General features: G+C 38.6%; 1 protein-coding gene across 25 annotated transcripts in view; it reads right to left on the bottom strand.

The window, feature by feature from the left end:
• Nucleotides 1–496: 496 nt before the first annotated feature.
• Nucleotides 497–27,336, bottom strand: part of fnbp1b (formin binding protein 1b) — a 59,080-nt gene continuing 32,240 nt past the window's right edge. For 4 of the 25 annotated variants that reach the window (XM_086052874.1, XM_086052867.1, XM_086052869.1 and 1 more), the window contains 12 exons: nucleotides 26,307–26,435; nucleotides 25,276–25,422; nucleotides 23,257–23,451; nucleotides 21,022–21,210; nucleotides 16,053–16,151; nucleotides 13,109–13,123; nucleotides 12,836–12,871; nucleotides 9,509–9,618; nucleotides 9,232–9,364; nucleotides 8,730–8,851; nucleotides 8,473–8,639; nucleotides 4,592–7,150 (listed from right to left, as the gene is read on the bottom strand). In XM_086052874.1, coding sequence (XP_085909000.1) covers nucleotides 6,972–7,150; nucleotides 8,473–8,639; nucleotides 8,730–8,851; nucleotides 9,232–9,364; nucleotides 9,509–9,618; nucleotides 12,836–12,871; nucleotides 13,109–13,123; nucleotides 16,053–16,151; nucleotides 21,022–21,210; nucleotides 23,257–23,451; nucleotides 25,276–25,422; nucleotides 26,307–26,435 — 1,521 coding nt within the window. In that variant the 3' untranslated portion in view covers nucleotides 4,592–6,971. The other 21 variants (XM_086052872.1, XM_086052876.1, XM_086052878.1 and 18 more) reach the window with 16 other exon arrangements.

Genomic DNA, 27,336 nt, shown 5'->3' with positions numbered 1-27,336 from the left:
ATTGTGCTTTATGTGAAGCATTTTTGAGATTCATGAAGATCAAGTTATTCAGCAAAATCCTTTGTGCCTTTAATTACAACGGCAGTGGTTTCCCTGACCGATACAAAGGCTCACGTCTGTTTTATTTTGTTGTATGATATGGTTGCCACCAGGTGTTAGAAACGCTACTTCTAAAAATAATTGTACTTACTGCTTGTGTCTACTATTCAAAACTGCCAATGTACTGTAATGAAATAAGATACCGTGCATATGTGAAATACTTTTTTTTTTTTCTTTAAAAGACGTGTGTAGCAGGTCTGTAGTCAAGTTCAAGTTACAAACGTCCGAGTCCAAGTCCACAAGGTCGGAGGCCCAAGGTGGCTTTAGAGCATAACCGCTGTCTTGTGGGGAGAAGGAAATTTTAAAAATAAATAAATAAATAAATAAAAAGATCCCTTTGGCTTCTGCTGTCATGTCGGTTGTCATGGCAACGAGGCAAATGACAAGACCCGGGGCGTGACTTTCAGGCATATTTAATTGGCACAGTCAACACAATACAAAGAATTCAGTGCTCCGAAAAACACAAGCAAATTGGCCGATAGGCAACGAGAAGCAAACGCACACTCGCACACACACAATCTTTTGTGTACGTCCGCTTGCAAAGCGCCACGCTCCACATAGTCAATTTTTTTTTTCCTTTTGCATCTTGATCCGTATATTCATATTTATATTATTCATAGTCTCTGGCTCTCCAATGTACACAGAACTTGATCTCCACTGGGAGCAAAAAGTGGTTCGTTTTGACCAAGGAGTGGACACCGAAAAGAACAAACGTCATTAACAAAAAAAAAAAAGAAAAAAGATAAGTTGCAAGAGTCGTAATATTACGAGAATTTTTGTTACGAGAATAAAGATGTAATATAAACTGCAATGATAAATATACTATCAGACTTTCATCTTTTCTTCCTCCAAAAATACAGCTATATTTTTATAACTTTCTTTCCAAACAACAAACAAAGAAACAAACCTTTTTGGAATGTTCCAATTTCTTATTGCTGAATTATGTTTTTTTTTTCATTGCTTTTTTCCCTCTAAATATTCCAACGTAATTGTAAAACATCTTCGTAATAAAATAACTTGAATTTTTTAATTGTTTTAAAAGTATGTTGTACTTTATCCCTGAAAATTTGTCAGATATTTCCTTGAGTTGGTCATATTTCCCCTAAAAAAAAAAAAAATATTTCTCTTTGACACCCCCGAAAATTTAAAAACTCCCAAAATATTTTTGTCTTATAATATTAAATCTATATTGTTAACCTTAAGCCTTTATTTCCTTAAAAAAAAAAAAAACTCTCAAAATACCATTAGAATTTTCCAACTTTGACTTCTTGTAACATGACAACAAGTTTATTTCCCGACTTCTCCAGTCTTTTCCTTTAAAAGATCAACTTCATTCCACCTATATTACAATTTTAATCCAAATTATAATAACAGTTCTCGTAATTCACCCAAATTTGTCTCTCATAATACTCAACTTTATTCTAACATTTCAACCATCTTTTCCAGTTTCTACATCTCGTAATATTGCGACTATTTGTGTGACACTGCACACCTTTATCCTCTGGAAACTGCACTACTTTTCTCTTCTTTTCAGCATGACACTCCTTGGCTGCAGTTTTACTAGCTGGCCGTACAATTAAGTAGTAGTGCGCCACCTAGTGGTTTTGCTCCTCACCAGAAGGCAATCCATCTCAAATGCACCAATTAAACAAACACTCTTGCAGTAAAGTGGGTTTTTCAGTGCCGTTCCAGAACAGAACACGCTATTAACACACATTTTCTGCTCTGGATAATCATCATCATCATCATTGGAAAAGGTCAAATAAAAGACATATGTGCCATTGCGATGGGTGGACATCATGGTTGGTTTTAGTTAAACAATGTGGGAACAGCAAGTGTCAGTTGAACAGATAAAGCAGGCTCACAGTATGTTGTCATCAACACCACAAGCTTGGGGGGCCTAAACTGGACTTTGGGGGTCTGACAGCAGGCGGGGCAACACAAATAGTGGGCCGGTCAAGGTGAGGGATTCTGGGGGAGCATGCTCTTCTCAGCACTAACCAAAAATGAAACATAAAAAGAATGAGTGAAAGAATGGGTGGGGGGGCATTAGAGAATGAGGGCCGGCACCCCATCCTCACCAGCACACCCATGTGAGGCTGCAGTTGGAGGGGGAGGCACCAACAACAAGAAAAAAGAGAAAACCTGAATAACTTTGTGGTGCTCATCAGGCAATTATTTATATATATATATATATATATATATAATCCCCCCCAAAATGTTATCAGACAATGTGGGTGCAATCTCATGGGGGTGGGGTGTTGTGGGCATCAACTAAAATATAAAACGATAAAAAAAACAAAAACATTCAAGCCCACCCCCATTGGACAGACGGGTGGGTTGGAGGGTCGAGGAGGCAGACAGGGCAAGCATGCGGCACACCACAACGTCAAGACCCGATTGGCTGACAAAGATAGCCGCCGAGGTGCCGTCCCGCAGGGGGGGGATGGAGCAAATATGGGCTGGGGGCGGGATTAAGTGCAGGTGAGGAAGGGGATGGGACCGGGGTGGGCGGCGTTCGGGCGAGAGAGAGGAGCACACGTGACGTGATGACATCATGATGATATCATGACAGGGACAAACACAAAGCCAACATTACTTCCTGAAGCGGGAGGAGCCAAGCAGGTCTCCTCCTCCAATCACACACTCATGGAAAACATACCAATTTATCCATGTTGATTTTTCCAATCGTGAATGACAATTGTTGGTCTATATTTTGCAACATTATGATTTTTATTATAAGTATAATAACGTTTTTTAGAATATTTAAAGTTATTTTGTCTTTTTCTTGATCTGTTATGACTTTTTTTACATAATATTACAAGAATGACCTAATTTAAAATTTTTCCTTGGAATATTATTTTTCCCGGTTATAACTGTCATATTAAAAGAATAAAACCATTCTCATCGTATTAGGATGATTTTTTTTTTTTTGCAATACCATAACTTATTTCTTAACCTTCATAGAAACGCAGTAATTATTCAAGATTAAATCGGAATTTAGGACATTAATGTCGTAACATTTTGCAACAATTTTCCTCATACTAAATTAGAATAACTTATCTGTAATGACATATTACGTAACGTTGGATTGAAATATTTTTCCATAACACTTCATTTCATAATTTTACAACTTTTTTCTAATATTACGAGAATAAATTGTCAATATTTAATATTACGACTGTTTTCTGCAATTTCTCAACTTCTCTTTCCTGTGCACTTTATTTTGTAAAAATACAGTTTTCTAATATTTCAGCATTTAAGTAGGAACACTGCAATGACTTAAATGTGTGTTATTTTCCCATGACTTTAATTAGTACCATCACAGTTTTTTTTCTATTATTATGGTATAATCTTGTAACATTTCCTAACTTTTTTCCTAATTCATTATTAGGACTCCCTTATCACTAAAAACACTTAACATAACATACTAATACTGTGAGAATATCGACATAAAATGTTCTCTTTATCATCGTAAATATTTAAAAAAAGTGGCAAGTGTGCAAAATATGTAAACTTGTGTTATTCAAAAAAAAAGAAGTAAATATTAATGTATTACAACAAAATATTTGAAAGAATTCCATGTTTTGAACTAATTGTCGTAATATGAGAAAGAAGTTGTAATCTTGCACGCGTGTTATGAGGAAAATAAATTTGAATAGTCTGAGGAAAAGTCGGAACTTTTGAACTATTGTCACATTTCTCGTAATATTACGACATAGTCTTCCATAAGACTTTATTTCATAAGTTTTCAACTTTTGGTTAATATTAAAAGAATCAAGTTGGCATGTTTAGGATATTGCAACATGACGATTTGTGACATATTTTGCACAATCTGTTCCGTAACGTTACTCAATGTAACTTTTTTCTATCCATTTCGTAATGTTACTTAATGTAACTCTTTTCTACCATTACAAGAATTACCATTTTTTTTTTCAGATATTTCGCAAATAAAGACATAATATTCGGACAATTTTTTCCTCGCATTTCGTAACTTTTTTCTACTATTTTTTTTTTAACAAAGTTGAATTATTAAGCCTTACATACACTTCATGTGATGTACTAATATGAAGAAAATTAAGCGGTAACATTCCGACTTTTTTCTCGTAATCATCTGAACGTGTTTTGTCGTACTATTGGCTCCAGGATGGATGGATGGGTGGGTGGATGGATGGATGGATGGATGGTTGGCGATGAGAATGGCGAGACTTGGTCCGGCTGTCGGCCGTGTGAGATGCCTTCTGCGTCCTCTCTCTGACTACGCCATTGCGGGTTAGTCGGGCGGCCAAGCTTAACTAACCAAGCCGAGCTGTTAGGGGCCACAAGCGCTAAACAATGTTAGCGTGGAGGAAAAATGAGGTTTCTAAAGTGTCGGTCTCCCGCCTTTTTTTTTTTTGTTTTCTTTTTTAAAGGAGGAACAGGGTGATTTCTCCCCCCAGGCTGCTTGCCCTGCCGCTTCCTCAGCCAGCATCTGGTTTAGGAATCTGGACAGGAAATAAACAAACAAAACAAGTGACACAAAGAAGAAAAAAGAAATGTTAGATGGCGGTGGAGCGGGAAAAACGACAACTGCAATGATATGGAAGATAGCCGTGGCCCATGATGACCATCTAAGTTTGAAGTAGAATTTGTAATACTGGACTTTTTACCATCCAAAAGCTCTGTTGAAAAAACAAAAATCAACATTTAAAAAAAAAAAATTCAATTCAAAGTGAAAAATTCCAATTCCAACTCAGTTGGCACAGATGTATTTCCATATTTAATCCAATCACTTTTTAGAAGTTATATATTACTAGTAATATTATGCGTGTGGATACAATATGATACTCATAACTTTTTCTGACGTTTATTGTCGGATTTTTAGGACTATTTTTCCACCTGTGCAGAAACTGTCTGTGTTTTGTTGTTGTTGACGGGAAATTGCAGTAAGCAAACTGTATTGTTGGAATAAGGGGTGGTAATTAAATAAATTAAGATTCTTCCCACTCCCTTTTGAACATGTTAATTCACTATTGACTGTAAAACATGATTTTGGTTTTGTTTTGCTATTGAACCGTCTTGATGGTGTGTTTTTTAATTTTTATTTTATTTCTCTTCTTGACGATGCCTTGTGTTGTCTACATCTACATGTTCAAATAAATTATTTTATTTGTTATTATTTATTTATTTATCATTTATTATCATTCGAAATTTACAAAAATGTATTCTGCAAATATGACTTTTGTGCGACTTTATGTGTTTAACAAGACTTTTTTCCACGTCATTTTTACAAGAATGACCTTCTAACATTACAACTTTTACTTGTAATATTTTGACATGTTTTTCCATAATATACATTTCCCATTTTTTTCTAATATTAGCAGAATAAGGTCATTTTAAACACAACAACACCACAAGAAGCTCATAACATCTGTAAAAATGTTTGTAATATTTTAACAATAAAATGGGAATATTACAACATTAACGTCATATATACTATGACTTCTTTATCCCTAACAATTTACAGATTAATATTATGAGAATAAAGTTGCACATTTCTGTCTTCATTCTTCTAATTTTAGAAGGCTTCAATCATAAAAAATGAAGTGATAATATAATAATATTTCTCTGCTCTGCTTATAACTCTCAATCCTACTTATTTTTATCTAAAAAAAAAAAACTTTTTTTCTTGTACAGATTGTTTTCCCCTTTTTTTCCTTATTGACTCAATTGATTTGCATGTTTGATTGTTTTTGCAACAACACAAAACACATGAACTGAAAGAATAAGTAAGAGATGGCTGTGAAGGAAGAAAAAAAAAAAAGGAGATAACATGAAAAAATTGACAGCAATCCATCTAAGAGAGACTTTCTAGAGGAAACAGTTAGCCTGTGAAGCTAACATCGCTCATAAAATTGCTTGTGGGAGCATCCGGTGTGCCAAGTGGTTATCCAGTTGCCCTTAATTTGTCCAAAAACGATTTATTGACAACAAATAAGGTATCTTTGTTTCTCTCTCTTTGTCAGTGACATATAGTGACCGGCAGATTGATGCTTTTCCACTAGATGGCTGAAATCACAATCAACTTGTGTCGTTTTCTTGACATTCATACAACAGAATAATAGCAAAGAGTTCAACTAAAATGAAGCCGATTGAGATGAAATCATCAGTTTATACATTTGTTGTGACGTTTTTTTGTTTGGTTGTGAGCTATAAGATTTTTCTACAGTCAAATACTTGCGTTGGCAAACACTTAGCTCATGCATTTTCCTTCCAAACTAACTAACCTGTTGAGCGTTATCGTTATCAAAAGGGCTAATAGATTACAGCTCGCTCCTAAAGAGCGCACAGCATGCGATAGGACAAATTTGTCATAAGAGCCTAGAAAAATAACTCCGTATAGTATTAATAAGGGCCCGACCGATATGGACTTTTTTTGCCGCTAATGCCAATTCCGATATTTGGTGGGATTAAAATACGATAACCGATTTACCAACCGATTAATTTGATAAAATATATCATGAATAAAATCTTTATTTTTGGTCCCTTCATGCTTACAACAATAAAGATATGAATTTGAGGCAGAACATTTGACTGAAGTATTTGTTTGACTTTACAACAGAGAGAAAAATCAGCAGGAACATTTGAATGTCATTTTCTTTGTCTTATATTGTGATAATCTGTCACTAATAATAATATCATCCAACGATTAATCGGCCGAGCCCTACTATTCATCACTGAATCACACAATTTTACAGCAGATCACATTTGGCATGCGGTCCAATGGGATACAGCTACATGTTTACATTCATTTGGTGCGTGGTGTGGCTCGGAGGCACGACGGAGGAATACGGTTGGGGTTGCGGCCGGCCAGTGGTGGGGGCTAATGACAGTCAAATGTAGGTCATAGCACCTTTGGCATTGGTCCCCAAGAAGACCTCCACGTAGGACGTGGGCACGTAGCCCTCTTCGTCCTGGTTGCGGCGCACCCGCGTCCAGCCGTCGCCTTTGTCCTCCTCGATGACGTAGAGTAGCTCGCCCTCGGCCACCGAGATGGTGCCCTCGTTGTGGCCTGCCGTGTGCGCCCAAATGGAAGGAAAAGCAATAAGAAGCCCGTCTGCACAAAGTGCCTCTTGAGTTAATGACCCGAATAAACATTTTAAAAAAAGGAAAAAAAAGTGGGGTTTTTTTTGCTTGTAAGATTATTATTTTTAGCTGATGATTGATTTTTATTGGATCCAATACTATGAGTATTAATTCAAATGGCTATTAATGCTGTATATTAATTACGTTACATTGACAGTAATTTGAATGTATTTTTTTCTCCTCTCTCTCTCTCTCTCTCTCTCTCTCTCTCTCCCTCTCCCTCTCCCTCTCCCTCTCCCTCTCCCTCTCCCTCTCCCTCTCTCTCTCTCTCTCTCTCTCTCTCTCTCTCTCCCTCTCCCTCTCCCTCTCCCTCTCCCTCTCCCTCTCCCTCTCCCTCTCCCTCTCCCTCTCCCTCTCCCTCTCCCTCTCCCTCTCTCTCTCTCTCTATATATATATATATATATATATATATATGTATAAACATATAATGCTGGAGCTTATCCCAACTGTCTTCGATTGACATCCAAATTTATTGTTGAAAAACCGAACGACTTTACAGAATTTTACTCTTGTGGAAGAATAGAATATTACATTTACGTACAACAGAATAACATTACATTTCCCCCCCCCCCCCAGAAAAAAAATTCATCTAATCTTACAACTTTAGTTTTGCTACAGTGATCATTATTTCATTATATCATGCTTGCACTATCAAACGTGATACCAAACAAGCAGCGAGGCATGTTTGTCAACATCCCTCGCGATCGTTTCTTTGATGCCCGCCTGCTTCTTTGCTTCACGCAGCATTTTGAAAGGATGCAGCTGTAGGGACGAGCATTTCACATTCAACACTCTTCCTCCTCCACACGCTGACCAGGAAGGTCACACTCCTCCGCCTCACATTCCAGCAGTCACATGAGCTCAGCCAGTAGGCCTCGTGTTTGCTTCCAAGCATCTTCAGCTTCATTTATATGCAACAATCATTTTGGGGCATTTCCTGGCACCACTAGATGGCGGCAGTGACATGCCTGTGCAAGGTTCCTGTAGTTTTCATTGTGTACGGGTGAATCGGGGCTGCGGCTTCAACAACTTGGCCATAAAATACACAATAAAAAAAAAAAATACATCATTCGCCCCACCAAGCTAGTCAACATTTGGCACACAAAATCTTGTATGCATGTTTGCCATGAGTAGACCCAGTAAAAAAGACTGAAGGTGAACTCATCTTCAGAATTTTTTTTTTGTGTGTGGGGGGGGTCAAATCCAAAGTGGCTTCAGGGGCAGATGAGCTCGTTCACGTTTGCTTACCGTCAAAAGGGTACAAGGCTTTACAGTTTCCGATGGTGGGCAGCGACTCCTCGTCGTCGAATTCGTCGTCGAACTCGGGCGTGCTGGCCGCGAGGGGCTTGGCGTTGGCGATGTTGGCCTTGACGTGAATCTCGGAATTCTGCTCCTCTGTGTAGCTGCCGTCCGGGCTGCTCGAGGGCCAACACACACAAAAGACAGTAAAAGGTATGAACGTCTGTTATGGTGGCTTCCGAGCGGTCCCGATGAGTATACCTTACCTCTCTCTGTCCTGGGCGCAGTTGTTGTTGACGGTGGTGCTGCTGTGGCTCTCGAAGAGTCCACTTCTCCGATGTGTGTCGCTCTTGGATGGCATCCGCTCCTCCACCTCAGCCAGCCAGCCCTGAATGACAAAAAATAAAAAAATAAAATGACAGTGAGCTTCAATCTTATACTCGTTACATTTCTTGCTCTTTATCCAAAAACAGGAGTCCCGAAAACAGTTGTTTTAATGAAACTGACTGTCGTCACTTTTTTTTTCTTAATGGCCCAAGTGCCGACCACCCAAGTGCAGAAAGGGTAGCTGACTCCTTTGTTTTAATAAATAAGGTGTTGACAACCTAAGAAAATGAAGGTTACAGTTGAAGCAGCACACGCTCTCCTAATATGGATGTGAAGCAGGCTCGTTTGGATGCAGCCCAGCTGGAGAAGATTGAATCGCTGGCCCCCTTCCGAGAAACGAAACAGCGAGAGCGAGCGCTACCCGTTGCCGTGGCGACTCGCCTCAAATTTCTGCACTTCCAACTGCAGCTTCTCGATGTTCTGCCCGAGCTCGGCTAGCCGGGGTTCCACGCTGGCGGCGTCGCCCATTTGGGGATTCTTCACATAAACGTCTTTCATCTTGGTGAGTGCGTCCCTTGAGGAGGAGTACCACAGTGTCACCAGAGTGTCGCAAGTGAAATAATCTTAAATAAGAAAGAAATATCTTGGCAAAGAACGAGCAAACTTTGCCGTGTTTTGAGATATTTCATTTTGGTTCGTTTCAATTTTTGCGGTGCACCTCTGGTCCGTCTCTTTCTGAATGTCTTTGTTGAGCTCGTCCAGCTTGCCCTGCAGCTTCTTCCTACGCTGTTCCGGCGGCAGGTGGCTGAAGTCCTCGGGTCCGGACCCCTAAGAGACCGGAAAAAAAACAACAAAAAAAAGAAAAACATAAATGCTAAAACTGTGTTGCGTGTTTTTTTTTTTTTTTTTTTTTTGTGGATAAAGTGACCAGAGTTTGGTGTGTTATTTCCCTTTGCGATGCAGTCACTTCATGAGGGATGAGTGTTAGGAAGCCAAACATCATTGACCTGTAGGATATATGGTGGCCACTCAAAAAATTATTTAACCCTTTCATGCATAGTGGTCACTACAGTGGACAGCTATTTAAAAGTTGCTTTCTCCTATATTAATTAATCTAAATTTTTTGAAAATATTTCTAATCCTTTCATGCATTAATTATGATTTAATGTTATTATTTAAAATATAAATATATTTTTTAGATTAATTAATATAGGCGAAAGCAACTTTTAAATAGCTGTTCACTGTAGTGACCACTTTGCAACTTTACTATGAAAGGGGTAAAGTAAATAACACTTAACTCTTTAATAAAAAGCATTTGGGATGTTTTGTGTATCAACCTATTCATGTTACCAGCACAATGCGAAAAAAGGACAGATTTGTATTTGACAATGTACGGTCAAGTATGAAAATATACAGCACAAATTAAGGAAACCAAGGCATGGTAAATAAATGCTCAATCATATATTTTGAATTACAATTTAATTGTAATTTACTGTGGGAAAAAATTGCTTTTACCACCTAATGTTACATTATTTGATATAAAAAATTCAAGTCCAATTTAAAATGTAGCAATTTTTTCAAAGGCCACTTTGACCAAATTTAAGATTTCATTCACTAAATATAAAAATACATATAATAATTATAATTAAATGAATGAAAAAATATATAAATATAAGTTCAGTCCGTGTTTTTTATTATTGTGCCGTAAATTACAGTATTCAAAATGTTTTTTGCAATATTCTTTCAGCTAATTGTATTATTTATTAAAAATCTTCCATCATTTGGAATACTTTTTTTTTAAGCTTATTCTACCAGATTTCTAATTCAATTAGATTTAAGACCTCTTATTCTGTAACTATGACCACTTGAGTATTGGCTCATTTTTATGTTTTTAATTTCAATGTATTATTTTTGTCACATGTACACATTTTTTATTTTGTTAAACTCTTTTTAAGGCCCCTTTGATCAAATGAATGACCACTGGGTGATATGGGCTCTCCTAGCACTTTTAATTTAATTCAACCCTTGTGCTACATTACTTTCTTCAGGGTCAAATTGACCCCTGAACAGCATTAATGTTGCTGGGTCAATTTGACCTGAGTAGGCTATGTTCTAAAATTCTCCCTAAAATTCTAGATCTCATTAGTATTTTTTTTTTTTTAACTTTAAAAGGGCATCACTTTGACCTGTATAATAACAAGATGGTTACATTTTTTGTATTCATTTTCCTCTCATTTTAATGTACTTAATGTACTACTACAATTTCTTGAACATTTTTGATTCACCAATAAAGTATGAAACATTTATTTTGGTAACGATAATGGATTCATTTGTTTACCAAAAAATAATAATTTCATGTCGTTTGTGTGTTTTCTAAGAGCCTTATTTTTAGGATATATAAGACATTCCTTTTTTGTGTGTGGGAGGGGGTTGCATCAAAATGACTAACAGTGGACTGGAAGTGTGGATTGGTGAGTTTGGATCTCATTGAGTTTTGCTCAGCACAGCGTGTGACAGCTGGAACTACAAGTCTGGAGGTCTACACTTGCTTGGTCACCATGGCAACCTTACCCTCTCCCATTGAAATTTGTGGGCTTACTCCATTTTTGTCATTTTTCAAGAGAGGTACTGCCACTACAAGTTCCACGCAACAGTCAGCCAATCAATGATCAATGACATTAGCTGAACATGAAGAAGCACTTGCACCCAAGTTAAAAAAAAAAATGCTGAATGCAATAATGTGGAGTGCACTCTGTGTGCCAAAAATGGGAGCTAAACTAGAGACTAGAATTCATCTGAATGCCTTTTCTCAATTCATTTATGTACTTAAAACTTAAAAACAACAAAATGGAGTTAGCCCACTCGAGTTCGCAGTGGCTCATTTAGCCGCATACAACGCTTTCCGGGCATGCCAAACACGCTCTCGCAAACACACACATGCACACACCGATCCCAACTGTCAGTTGTCATGCACAACATGCAGGAATCTACGAGATCAAAATCAATTAAAAAAACAAAACAAAGCAGTTCATTCGTGTTCTTATTTGCATTCTTCTACCAACCAGCTACAGAGTGTTAGCTTAGCATAAAGGCTAAGGGTTAGCAGGAGCTAGCAAGTATTTGTCGATTCTGATGATCCTGTGTCAGCATAGCCGCGACTAATCGGTTATCGATCGTACCGATGGACGGTCACGATACACAAACTAATGAGTGATTCGGGACATTTTTTGAAATCCTGACAATCGTTCACTTCTTGTTTTATACTGGATTGAATTATTCAATTTGGGTAAAATGGCCTACATTTTAGACCACACAATTTTTATTTTTATTTTCGAAGAGGAAAGGGGCGTTAATATTAATTCTCTAGTAACTAAGTAATAGTGATGGGACTAATTTTTTTAATAAGCGATGGTGAAGTGAGAATAGTAGCGTTGATGTTGATTAATCAATGACGCCATTGAGCACAAACCCGTCCGCTCACTCATTTTTCCCGCCGTCCTCTGTTGCCCCGACTCGTTTATACAATCGCAATCCCTAATCAGATCCCTCCATGTCCTCGCACGCAGTCGGAACTTGGTTTTGAAAACTAAATCTGTTCAGGGTCTGAACAGTTTCATCAAATTCAAAATATCGCAATTTAGTAGAATGTAAAGGTGTCAATTAGGAGAAAAATGCTTAATTTTATTCGGTTGGGAGGCTTTATTTTTCATATACAGTATATGTATATATTTCATATATTCATATACTGTATATGTATATTTGAAATATATATAGGATATATATGTGCTTAAGAAATGACGTCCACATATATATATATATATATATATATATAAAAAATGTATTTTTGTATTTTCTCTTTAAATGTTCCAACGAAGCAAGAAATAAATCATTCAAACTCCAACACCTGTGATGGTTACAACATTCAGCATTCCACAATGAAGACAAATCATGCAGTGCGGGAACACCAGTTGGCGACTACGACTCCAAAGTTAGTATTTTGCCATTAGAAAGGTGGCTAAAAACAACAACAGTAAAACGTGATCACCTCAATGAGATTCCGGACGTGGGAATTGAGTGTGAGCTGCACCACAGAGCAGGGAATGGGAGAGGGATGTGGGGAAACAACACAGCCGTGGCATAATAACCAAAAAAAAAAAGCACACAAAATAACAAAAATGAAACAACACTGTCGTTACGTCAAAGTAAATCCAAGGTAACAAAGCACAACAACTTGGTTTATTGATAGATGTGTTATTGGGTGGGCATGCGTCATGCTGCGTTGATGATGGTGGTGGTGTGGTTACACGGTCATGCTTACCAGCTTGAGAGAAAGCTTCATGGTGGGGGAGGAAGGCAAGGGGAGGCGGGAAAGAGAGAAACAACACAGTCAACGTCAAGAGGGAAACAGGAGGGACTGTCAAAAAAACAACATTTGGTTGTCAGCAGCTTCACGTCTGCTAAATTACAGCAGTTCTCAAACTGGGGTCCATCGGGGTTTGCACAGTGGAGCTTGGGCGTCCGCAAATTGCAGCAAAATGTTGTTGTTGAAGTGTTTACCAACATATAGTGACCAGCACACCAATAAAACAAACATAATGTGTGCACAAATGGCTTATTTTTATGAAATATTGTTCACAAACTTCCCATATCAATCCATCTGTCAATGTCCATCTGTCTGTCTATCTTTCTATCTGTCTCTTATGTATCTACTTTATCTAGCTAACTAGCTACCTAGATAGATAGATAGATAGATAGATAGTCATCTTGAATCTTAAAAAATCTTTTTTTAAAACAAAAAGTGTATTATTACAGGAATACAATGAAAAAAAAAAAAGAAAACAAGCCAGGTCTGTTTTTCCCCACTTTCAAAAATCAAGGTGTCTTGTCCAAAAGAAAAGGCCTAACATACAGGAATAAAGTTCTTTTTCTGAAATTCATGTGTTCACTCTCTAAAATTTGACTTTACCAGCATTGTATTACGACTTTATCTTGGAACACTTTTTACTTTATTCTTGCAATATCATGACTTTTTATCCTGACAAAATTGTTCTTTGTAAGATGATCAAAATTAATTTTGGCTTTTTTTTCTGAAACTAGTTTCAGAAATGTTTTCAATGCTATGGCATTTTAGGGCCACACATGATACAACTAATTAATTAGCACTTTAAAAAAAATGAAAATGTCTCCCCTGGACCCAGGAAGCTTGAGAACCGCTGTGTTAAAAGATAAAGGATGAGGAGTTACGGGGCAAGGCAGGTGAGGAAGAGGAGGAGGAGGAGTGCATGAAGATGTGCCCCCGCCCCTTTACTTCCTGCTACCATGACACACACTGGACAGCAGGGGGCACTACAAGCACGTGAGCAGATCCCAAACAAGGAGGCAGACAATGGACCGAGACACACTTTATGTCCCCGAGTAACAAGGAGATGAGACTGAAGAAGTTGTTGTGTTTCATGTTGGTGGTAATCCATTTACAAATCTCACAGGCTGGTGCACACTCCGGAGATCATTCTTTGATCCATTCACACACTCACCATTTTGTCAATGAAACTGCTGCACTATAGAGTCTTGCTGTCCTAAGTACTCAAAATGCTTTAGAAGTGGAGACGTTGGGTGTATTCCTGAAAATATACCCCTCAAATGTAGTAGTTTTTCACATTTATGTCATGCGAGACCTCATCTCAGTTACCAACTGAGGCAGGCCTGGGCAAAGTAGGACTCTGGGGCTCTGTTCTTAAATGTATTCTTTTTCTTATTATTACTATTTTTCATTAATTTATGTAATCTAATATTTTGTTGATTTGTTTATTGTAAATAGTAAGCATCCGTTTTACATATAAATTGTTTCATCTATTTAATTAAATGATTGGTTATTTCATTTACCATATGAAAAATGTGTAAATGATTTAACATTTACTTAAAACTACACTGAAAGAACGTAAACATATTTTGTACACACATTTTCACTCAACCACTATCTCTGGCATTTTGGTGCCAAGGAACCATGTTGAAATTAAATGAGGAGCTTCATTTAGACAAAAGTAGTTGTTCTGGTGCCATCTTATGACATCAAAAGACTAAGACGAATTACCAACCTCTTTAGGGTGGCGTCAACTTTTCAAAGATTTTCAGAATCTCCAATCTCATGTTACATAATGACGCTTTCAGATGTACTACCATCCGGCCAATGTTAGCAGTGCTTTTAAGCAGTCAGACAGACACATATATAACATGTACATTGCGGGAGGCTGCAGGGGTCAATCACGGAGCCCCTAAAGTGTGACCAACACTGGGTTGGCTGATGAGTCCAGAGGTGGGAGTAAATCACATATATGCACAAATTAAATGTTGATTTTATGAAGTTAATCTCAAATTACTATGCAAAAATCAAGCAAGTCTAGTCAAGTCCCCATTAAATATGAAGCAAGTCGAGTTAAGCAATTACTTGTATTAAGAAATTATAGCCAATGTTAGTATCTTAATTTTCATATATTGGTAAAGTTATTCAGTGGCAAAATCTGAATCTGGTAGATTAAAAAAATATCTGATATCCTGGGAGGAACGATGACAGTTAGAAGCTCTCCATTGATTGTTTTCAGTCTCAATGTTTAAATTTGTTGTATCAGATGGGCTTAAAACCCAAATATTTCATTTTCTCCAACTAATAAGAATGAAACTGGACAATTTCCCAAGGCACTCTGATATCTTGTAGCTTTTTGGTCTCTTGGCATATTTGGGAAGTAAGTCACCTACTTTTTGGCCCAGGACCTACATTACAGATTATGAGTGCATACTGGATATGTTGTATCTTCTGTACAACGGTGAAAATATTAAAAAAGATAAAACAAACAAAACAATTTATATGATTTCCTTCCCCCACGCAATGAAAAGCCATAATCGAATTATTCTTGTGGTTTTTATGAGACAATTTCACATAAACAGAGCTTGTCCCGTCGTGTAGCTCAAATCTAAGTAAAGTGGAGTCTTTCAGAAGTTTTAGCCTGAATTTTTGCGACTCGAGTCTATTCATATGACCCGAGTCCCCCACCTCTGGCGATTACATCATCGTCATGATCATCATCACATCTCCGGGGCGCTCGTGACACTTTGCAACTTGACACCAGATCTGGGAAAACAGCTGAGCCACATACGGGCAGGAACGTCAAAGCTGGCGCATGTGATGCATGGGATGAGGTTATCGTCCCGGATCATTGGACCCAAAGACGGCGTGGCTCCTTTATGAGGGTGGCGCACCAACTTACGACGTACTGTCGGGCTTCGAAAGCGTACGTGGGCCGGCCCAGAGTCCTCTTCATGAGCTCTTTGTGACAAACAAGCGAGCGCGGAGATTGTTGCTGCTGCTGCGGTGGTCATCAAAGTTGTCGGAGAAGACACATGTCAATTGACACACTCGGACTTTAATTTACGGAAAGTCATTTGAGCATGTTTAATATTCTTATCTTAAGGCCATGTACTAGTTCACTCTTGGACCAAATTAATGAAACAATTCAGCACACTAGTAGAATGACTGTGGCCTACACACTTTGAATTGTCTTGCACATGAAATGGGCTGTATAAATAAACTTGCCTTGCCTCACAAGTAACATGGTTGGCCTTGGCGTACTAGTATACTAATCGACCTTACAAATAATCCACTGAGCTGTACTATTAACACGACTAGGCCCAACTATTAGAAATGTGTCATGCACTAGTGGCGCCAAAATGCCTACTACCACTGTAGTTTTGCCTCAGCAGTAAGCAGGGGTTTGACCAACTAAATATTTCTGTAATTGACTATAATGTGATGAAAGCTGAGTCTAAGTCAACGAATCAATGATGTCATTAATATCTAACATTTGTCCACCACGGACCTTTTCAAATAGAAATTTCCGCCGCAACACTTAGCGAGAGTGTGAAATGACCGATTGAAAGACGAAACGTGAGAACAATGCCAAAACAAATGATTAGTGATTGAGCAGTCAACCAGTCGACTACTTGATTCAATTTCTGCTTAAAACAATTTTCTATTTTTAGGCCAAAGAAACAGTAGTGGAAGTCGCTCTACAGTGCACTGAATTGTCCTACAAAAGAGGGTACTAGCACATGGACCATAATTTGGATTTGGGATACGAAGGATATCGCTCATATAAATGCTCAAACGGCATTCCCAAAAAAAAAAAATCCTTATACTGTATACAACACCTCCACTGGCACAATTTGCTTCATTACTAGTCATGATCAATTGATATATCCACAATATGGATTTTTAAACTTCACTTTCTCCCTCCTGTAACCACTACTACGCATTCATCAACTAGAGTGACTCTCCACGTATTTCCGGTTTGCTATTGGCAAATTCACATATTTGGACTTTTTTGGACTATTTCTTTTGCAAGCACAGCTCCAGGATTATTTTCTCTCCCGGGGCGAAAGGGTGGCTACATAGGGGGGCTGAGAAAATCCATCCATCCAATACCAATACCATCCCTGTTTCTGTGGAAGCTACGGCCAGCGATTGCTTTAAAAAATTGTTTTCTTTTTTTGCGCTTTCTGAAACGCCATACAAGCCACAAGAGGGTGCCAAAGCCCTGGCGAATGGTACTTGTATTGATACCTGCGTTTTAATTCATTAGTTTTAATTCATTAATTAGCCAAACAAAACAAAAAATCACAAAGAAACTTAATGGTTATGACAATTCTTTCACATTTACCAACTGGCTGATGCAGCTGTGCTGACGCAATGTAATTAAAAACTCTTAGTATCGATATTTGTCATACTGACCCTGTATTGGTATTTGATCAAATCTGTGTTTTAATGAATTAAAAATCTAAAGTGAAAATCACAAAAACACTAAGGTCATGAAAATTCATTTGAATTTGGAAATTTGATGACAGACTCTGTAATTATTGAAAAGATTTGGTATCTATGATGTTTCAATGTATTTACTTGGTAGTTGACTGCTTCCCATTTTTTAACAAATTAACAATCCAAATGGAAACTTACGGGACATGAACATTCTTTCCAATTTAGCAATTTGATGATGCAACAACTATTATTATTAAAAAAGCACATGCAATACTGGCCCAGTATTTACTTTGTAACTGAGCTGGATACCAAATCTGATACTCACGCCAATAAATAACACATAGTACACATGTGCCAGTGGGGATGGAATTAAATGTGCCAGTGGGGATGGAATTAAATTATCAACCCTACAGTTTGTAAAACGGACAAACATAGATATACACGAAACATAGATAAGTTGCTATCAAGCATGAAGTGCGACAAGCTGATTCCATCTGATGAAAGGACACATGGGAAAACGAGAGGCTTTCATTTCAATCGTCTCCATCTAAATGCTCAAAATCTGCATGGAGGCCGCATCAGATTCAATGGCGGTTATCGTGCTTTCAAAGAACAGCCTCAGAGCCCTTCGCGCTTTTCACAAACCCGCACATCCTGCTACATAAAAAAGCCAAACACTCACTTCCCTTTTTTCTTCTCTAATCTTTTCGACCAAACCTCAATGATTTATCTACACTTTGCATTGTGCCATTCACATGTCATGTTCACACCGATTCATAGTATTTTGAATAACGGCTGCCCCCTTTGAAATAGCAACTGCAATAAAGTTTGGGAACACAATAAAAGGGTCAGCGTTTGTTCAAGAGCTGATCTTGTGAAGCTGACTTCATTTAGGTTTTATGGTATCACCTTCGGTAGCGATAGCAATTCATGAAACCTCAAATGTTCCTCTATTTAGCGTCGCTCATCTATCTGTTAGCATACATGGTTCAAATTTGGGAGCAACATGATGAAAACTCGAACGTTTCTGAACATCAAACATGACCAAACAAGAAATTTGCCCTGAATACATTTGCGTCATACGGAAGGAAAACGTTAGCTAACACCCAGCCTCGAGGTCAGGAACGACCGGAGGCGGAATGGGAAGGTGCGTTTCGACCTCTGAGACGATGACCCTCTGGTTGTGCTGCCGCTGCTGATAACCTCGAGGAAGTCACTCCGACCGTGACTGCAAAAATAGAATTTTGAGCTAAACTGAACTGCCAGACTATTTGCTGTTCACAATTTGCCTGTCCACTTATTAACCTCAGATATACACTGAAGAGCTCAACTATTCATGCCTATCCATGTATTTTTGTGCTCTTGCTATAATGTGCGAAGACAGCTGGGCAGCAAACAGCAACGTGGTGTGAAGTTTCTTATGGACTGGGTGGTACACCTCTTAAAAGGTGATGCAGAAACACATCCAGATCGCTACTGATGGAAGGTAACGGCTCACCGCTAGCAGCTAGCGGGTTAACATCATGTCAACCCAATTCAACCAAAGTGAAAAAGTTGTTTGCAATATACACTACCGTTTAAAAGTTCAATTAGAGATGGTTAGCCTAATTGGCTAAGTCCTAAGTCTACTTAAGGCCACAACATCAATAATCACATTTTTTTGGGGGTCGATTATGTTTTTTCTTTGTGTGTGCACAGTCTGAGCAATCCATGTTGAGGTAATCCACAACAGGTGAATCGCAGGAACTTGACTTTTCTTGTTTGTTAATTTTTTTTTTTTCTCGTTTTCTGACAACATTAGAAAAAAATGAAAGGGAAATTATGCTACCCATATAAGGAAATGAAAACGGGAAAGCTCTGTTTTCTTTTTAACCACATTAGAGTGTACTGTATTTCTGATTTCCTGATATTTTTGACCAAAACCTTTGAACGGTAGTGTATGTATGTAATTTCTTTTTTAAAAATCAACGTATCCATGTGTTACGGAGACAAAACAACATAATAAAATGCCTAATAGAAAAGTAGCAAAAGTTTTTTTAACGAGCTGAGAAATCAGCAACATACACACAAGCGTACTTGCAATTTTGAGGATTTTTTTTCCCCAATTAAATTATCTGTTGCCATTTACTTTTAAGAATAATCGTGTAAGATGAGGACACCATTTTTGGGGTCACTGTTGTGGTTAGCATGTTTCTTTTTGCAAAACGCTTTTTTCTCTGCTTTTTGGTGAAAAACCAAAATTCTGTGGTTCTTGAAAGACTAGTCAAAATGCTCTAAAACAGCTGGCAATATAGGAGGAGTCAAAAACTAAAATCCCAATACACTTACTCATTTTGAACTCAAATTTCAAAATGACCCTTAAAAATAAATGTCTTGATTAAACAAAGAAAGTACTGCAAGTGAGTAAATAAGACTCTTCGTAAAAACCCAGGCTAAACTTAGCTCGCAAATAAAGTTTGTCTCTTATTAAGAGGAATCAATTCAACATACTTCACTGGATCAGCTGTACTACTTTCCTATTTGGACGGTGCCATCGTCTGTCATCTTCTGCCACATTAGGACGAGCACAAAATCGAAGAATGGGTGAAATTGTAATGGCAAACTGCGAATATGCTGCAGATTACTGCAGTCCCTTTGAAATGAACAATCTGCCTCCAGCAAGAAACTACAACATGTCTCCATGCTCCTGTCAAGGCGCATGGCTCGGACAAGGGTGAGGGGAGTTTGGTGTGTCATGAGGAGTTACGAATGAGGACACAAGATGAAGACACAGCCAGTGAATCAGACAGCCATCACTGATTCATTGGAACGGGAAGCAAGTTAGAAAAAAAAAAAAAGAACAAGGACCTGCACCGCACTGTATGAGTCAAGGCACTGCTTTTGGAAAAAAAGGCTTAGTTTAAGAGTTAAACAGAAAACAAAAAAAACATATATCCAATTACAATTATACAATTATCAAGTGAGAAAACTTTTCGTTTTTTATGGGAAAAGAACCCCCAAAGTATTATTATTAAACTGCATTTTCACAAATTAATGGAAGGTTTCTGCAGTTGAATAAATACATGCCATGGCCACTATAATTGCCGAAATATTACTTAAATAAAAAATTTAAAAAAACACTAATTTGTGGGAGGTAAAAAAAATGTGGGGAAAAAAAATACAATATCAAGTAGTATTATAAAAAGTACATTTGTACAAATAACAAATGTACAAATAACAAATGTACCGCTTGCATTTGAGTGAAAAAAATAAATTCCAACATATTCATTTGTGGGTAACGAGGCCTTGTGGGCCCATACGGTGCGGAAGGCGAAGCGCTCAGGTGCAGAGACCCACGGAAGGAAGCATGCAACGAAGCTTGGCGCACGCACACACACGCACACACACACACACACGTGCGCGCACACATGCGCGCACACACTTACCCCTCGCCTCAGGCTCCGTAGGCAGTGCATTTTGGGTTTGGAGGCCATGAAGTCGTTGAGGCGGTGCGAGAGGGGCTCCTTGTGCTGCTTGGGAGATTGGGAGTCGTTGGGAACAGCAGAGGGTGAGGGCGAGGATGAGGCAGGTGGGGCGGGCGGGGGCTGGCGGGGGGACGTTAACAGGGACATAAACTACCGGTAAGGAAAACCATAGAAGAAAAAGAAGAAGAAGAAGAGGGGGGGCCAGAATCCCAACGGAAGGAAAAGGAGGAGGGAACACAAAATCATTAAGCCTCCTCGACACGTTAAAAAAATAAATCCAACACAACATGATGGGAACGTCGACGTCATTGGTGGAATCATGGTAAGAAAAACATAACAGAAGACAAAGCGGAGGTGCGTAAAAGCAAGAAGCCAGCGCAGCCCGAGCGCATGCAGGCGTCCATTTGGAGAAAATCTTGGCTAAATAGATGTCCAAGGGCACAAGATGATAAAGTGATGCCATGCGCTGTGATGATATCATTCCCAGAAACCAAAGCGAAAGACTATCAAGTGACGCAGGGTCAAAAATGGCCACTCTGATGCTTTTGAGCTACTTCCCCAGCTATTTACCAAGATTTTTATACTTGCATAAACCTTACAAATGCCACAATCAATGATTCTAAAACACCCCTGAAAAATTAATATACGTGGATGACTTGACTCCAAGGATCAGAAGTGAGCGTGTACATGCACAAGCAGCCACTAACAAACCTGGCAAAACTTACAAAGATCTCTCTGTCGCTAAATAGGAAAGTAGTGCAGTAATTTAGTGTCAAGGAAGTACATTACTCAGAAAAGGTAAGTGGATTTTTTTGCGGGTAAAATTTCAAGATGAACCTAAAATGTACTAGAAGCTTTACAAGTGAACTTTCTCTAAGTTTGTCAATGTCCAAATGTTCAATATTTCAGTGCTTGATGTTCGCTGAAAAGAGATGAATGACAAAACTCCTGATGAGAGCCTCTACCAGTATTTCTGTTACAATCTGCGGATTACACACTCTGACATGCTAAGATAGTGGTTGAACAACTAAGTTTTTTTCATAGTCGACTCTAATGTGATGAAAGTTGACCCAAAGTTGATTAATCAATGATGTCGTTGACTTTTTTTTTTCAGCACAGGACAGCGGTACCCAACATTTGTTTGTGCCACAAACTCGTTTGACATCAAGACATTTTTTCAACCGACCGGCATAGAAAACCAAATAATTAGACATTTTAAATCAACATTATGCTAATTATAATTGTTGAATTTGGTGGGAGTCCTGCGCATGTTTTCTTTTCAACAAACTGGCCAATTCCATTTTGTGTTCCATTTCGTGCTGTAAGGCGGGTCAAAACAATGATTGGAAGATGGGATGCTTTGTGGTTAGTTGACTTCAAGCTTCAAACGTCATGAAGTGGTAAAATCAATTCATCGACTGGTCAACAAATTAGCCTACTCAAAGTTGCCACTTGATTGTGAGAAAATTCTGTTTTGTTGATAGACTGTTAGGCGTCCTCTTGGTGTCATGATGTCAAAATGTGAATGTGATACAGAGGTGTTTAAATACCAATTTTAATTGAACTGAGAAATGTACAAGTACTGAAACATTGAAAGGTTCGTAATGCGTTTCAGTTTCATCCTGAAATTTCACCGAGCCAATTCCTAAAACTTTTGGTGGGTAGAGTACTTCCTTGACACCGTGTGACTACTACTTTCCTGGTAGTTAGACATGGCTTCGGTGGCATCTTCTGGAAAAGTGAGTTTTTCAGCAAGTAGCTCGGGATAACTTCCAAAGAAAAATAAAATAGTTGGGAATCGTGAAATCCAAATATGCAGGGAATTACTTCCAGTTTTGTCTAAATACCTCACACACAACTTATTCAGGACATTCGTCCTAAATATAAAGCACCCAAAAGTGATGTGAAAGCCTAAAAAAAATGAGTGTACCACCAGCCCGCAAGTCAGAAATCAGGTATCACTGCTCATAGTGGACAGCCAGTCAGTGGAAATCAGAGTGAGGTGGCGGGTGAATTAATATGGAGCCGGAAAGGCGGGAAATGCATTAGTGTGTGTTACAGACGGGATGGACGCTCCACGTCGGTGAGGGAGGTGGGGGGGGGGGGGGGGGGGAAATAAACCAGCATCAAAATACTAACAGGGATCCCACACTACGTTTTCTGGGAGGGGTTGCGGTGCGGCGGTGTGCGTGTTACCTTGTTTTTGTTCTTGATGAAGGGCCAGAGTTTTCCTTTGCTTTTGCCGGTGGGCCTCTCGCGGACTTCTCCCCGCGAGTTGCTCAGGCTGGTTTCCGACACCGCCCTCTTTATGGCCTGCCCGTAGTCCTCGAACTCCACGTCTCCCGGCGGCTCGAAGCCGGACTTGTAGGACTCCACAACCTGCTTGGAGTCCTGGATACAAACACACACACACACATTGAATCAGTGATAGTCTTCTTCAAGCACATTTGCCCCATTTTGTCATTTCCAAATTATGATTAAAAATGAAAAAAATCAGTTATCCTGTAGGGGTGGTTTTGTGCTCATTACGTCATCATGTGTCAACGTATGGACAAACGAATCCTATATCTGGGAAGTACTCATCAGCAGCTTTAATATGACATATAATTTGTGAATGTTTTGTTGCAACTTGATTTTTGATCTGTTTGCAATCAACTGTGAAGAAAGTGGCATAAAAAAAGTGGCATTGTGTTATCATATTGATGACACATCCAAACTAACCATGTATCTGGAAAATCATCATGAGCAGCTTTAACATGGCACATAAGTTGCCATGTTTTGTTTCAACTACATTTTGACCAGGTTACTTGTCAACTGGGAAACTGGTGGCATAAAAATTACATTTTATGGTCATTGAATTCCCCACCATGGGAACATAATGGCAAAAGGCCTAATCTGAAGCTTTAATAAAATGTATTACTTGCCATGTTTTTAGGCAACTTAATTTTTCGACCTGGTTATTTGTCAACTGTAAAGCTAGTGGTAGCCATTACGTTAACATAAGAGAACATGTCAAAAATATATTCATGTTTTTGACATGTGCCCATCAGTTAAGTCACGTCAAATTTATTTATATACTGTAGACCTTACAAATATGTCTAAAAGGGCACAATTAACAAACATTAACGAGATCCCCTGATCTAAATATCCTAAAAGGGCAAGGGAAAACCTCAAAAACCTCGGCAGTTTTTTTTTTTCATTTATTACTTGACTGTTTTGTTGGAGGTTTACTTTAGACTTCAATGAACTTTGAAATTATTGGCATAATATAACGATTTTGACATTATCGCATTATCATATGACATATCGATAAACAAATCACATGTGTGAAAAGCCCTCCTCAGGGGCTATAATCTGATATAATACTTGGCCTGTTTTGTTCCAACTTGATGGACATTACTAGTCAAAATTGAAATGAGTCATTTTGTGGCCCTGACTCGTGAGGACATATTCACTAAATAATCACATTTCAGTTAAGTGCTCGTTTGGAGGCTTTAGTATGACATATTACTTGGAATGAAAAAATGACACCAAAAAAGGAAAAAAAAACACAAGTTTGATGAGAAAATTAACGGTGGACAAAGAAACTGCAGCAGAGCCACAAATTACAAACACTCCCATTTCTCCTTTGAGTCATCTGTCAAACTGTATCTGTAACACGGCGCTGTCTGCTTCCTGTGATTCTCCGAATAATCGGCGGTCTACAGATAAGCTGTCACACAGCCATCGTCCTGCCGTCTGGCGCGTTTACAGCCGGGGTGATAAGAGCGAGAGGAGAATAGGGTAGTAGAACCAGCTAAATGTTTCAGGTGTGACGAAAACAACGGGTCGGGGGCCCCCACGGAAAGAGGAAACACGAATCAGCCTGAGACTGATTTCAAATTTCAAGTCCCGACTCCCATATTCCTGTAATATTTACAGTAAGCCTGGGCCTGCTCAGTTGTTGATTTTGAAAATCATCTACAGCCTTTAAAGCACAAGGGTTTGCTCACCTCCACGCTCTCCGATTCAACTTGCTTTGAGAGAATGTGACATGTTGCTTGTTTACCGCAGCACGCCGGCGCCATGCCACACATCCATGGCGGGATGGCGGAAACGCCCACGGAGTGCGAGTATGAAATCCCCCCTCGGGATTCTTTTTTGTCACACGACCGGCATATGACTTGCTGACAGATTAGACAAGCTTTTTTTTTTTTTTTTTTTCTGTGGGCTCACCGTCTTGGGCTCGATGGCCTCCGCCGCCTTGGTCATGCCGTCCAGACATTTTCCCACGATGGGGATCACCTGGCGGTCCACGTCGGCGAAAGTCTTCATGCACGCTCCTATCCTCTCGATACGCTCCTCCTCCATGTCTTGGAGTTTCTGCCGCAAAAAAAAAAAAAAAAGAAAAAAAATCATGACAAGATTTGGTGGCTTGACTTTGAGTGCAAATAATCTATCATTGTCCATTTATGTATGCCACACGCTGACTAACAAAAGAGACATCGCATCTGTAATGTTTACAAGCCTGTTGAAAGAGATGACTGCAGCTAAAACTGTTTTGACATGGAGGTAAAAAGTAGCTGCAGTATAATCAGATTTATATATTATATAACTCAATTATATATGAATGCCAAATATTGCATGTGTAGACATGGCAGCTGGAAAGCTGATGTTAACACTGCAGTTTAAAGGGAAGTCAACCCAAACATGTTTTTTTTCCAGAATATGTTCTATGCAGGCCCACTAGTCCAAACACTGCATTCCGATTAACATTGCGTTTGTGGAATATGAGAAATCCACCCGTTTTTAAGATAGCAGCTTCAGAAAACAGATGAGCCGCGATTGGTCGTTATCTGAGCACTGAGCAACTTCGATGTCATCATCAGTCGACAGAAGTGACAACAAGTGGCTAAAAGTGGATGCATAACTGACCTGTTAAAAAATACATAGCTATTGCAATTTTATATATTATATTTTAATTAACATGAAATTATTAAAAAAATGACCATGGCATGTGTAAATATGGTGTTTACAGCGGGGTGCATTATTTATGTCCAAAAAATTATATATTGTAAATGTAAATGTCCAGTTAGTTAATTAACACCTGTGGAAAAACGATTTAAAATTCTACACACATTCTAAAAATGCACATAACATGTAAGGCTGATGTTTACGGCAGAACTTAAAGGACGTCATTATTCAGTAAATAGGTTTTAATAAAAATGCCTTACGAAATGATGTGTAATGACAGAAACATTCCGTACCTGGAAGATGTTGGGTATGACGGTGTAATAGTGTTCATTCTGCTCCTGGTTGAACTTTTGCAGGTAGGACGAGTAATCGCTCTTGCTGTCGGCCGCCATCTGGTGCCTGGTCTGAGCCTGCTGCCGCGCCTGACCAAAAACAAAAGATAAAAAAGAAAAGAAATGCGTTGTTACAACAATGGGGCAAGTGGTTTATTAACACACACATAAAAACACAAACACAGCTGGAGCACGGAAACATTTAATGATAGGGGTTTTTTTTGTGCGTACATACAAGCACATGCACGCTTTAAGTAAGGTTTTTTTCAGATAAAATGTAAGATTTTCTGAATATTACTGTATAATAGAAAATTAACAAAAGTCAAGACTAGCACTGAGCTTTTGTTGCGAACCAAAAATGTGTTGCAGGGTTTAGTCGATTTTTTCATAGTACTCACTCGTTAAGTGTTCCCGTCTTTTCACTTTAAATTCATACTGAAGATGGTTCCTGGATCGTATTTTAGTAAAATACAGTGGAATCCAATCCAATAGTACTGTGGGGGAGGCTCTGTTTTTGTTTTTTTTTTTCAAAAATTCTAATAAAGGTTTATCCCCATTTTTTCCTGAATTTTGGATGTAGGCCCACTAGTTGGATGAATGAAGATGAGTTGAACAGAAAAATGCACCCCCACTTTTAGCCACCTGTTTTCTGAAGCTGGGCCATGATTGGTCATTATCTGAACCCTGAGCAACTTCGATGTCATCTTCAGTCGACAGAAGTGACAAAATGGCCGCCCCCTGGGCTAGCTAAAAACAGGTGGATTTCTCATATTCCCTATCCTCATAAACGCAATATTAATCGGAATGCCGTGTTTAGACTAGTGGGCCTGCATAGAACATATTCTGGAAAGAAAGCATTAAAGTACACTCAAATGCATGTCCATATTAGGGCTGCACAATGAATGGAAAAAATATAGATCTTGTGATAATGGCCTTCGCAATATGCATATTGCAAAGAGATGCAAACAATTTTTAAAGGAATTTTATTTTA

This window comes from Filicampus tigris, chromosome 15 (assembly GCF_054856515.1).
Source record: "Filicampus tigris isolate MCC_2025a chromosome 15, RoL_Ftig_1.0, whole genome shotgun sequence".
In the NCBI taxonomy this organism is placed as follows: domain Eukaryota; kingdom Metazoa; phylum Chordata; class Actinopteri; order Syngnathiformes; family Syngnathidae; genus Filicampus; species Filicampus tigris.
The sequence above is the reverse complement of the archived record's forward strand: the minus strand, read 5'-3'. Positions and strand labels throughout refer to the sequence as shown.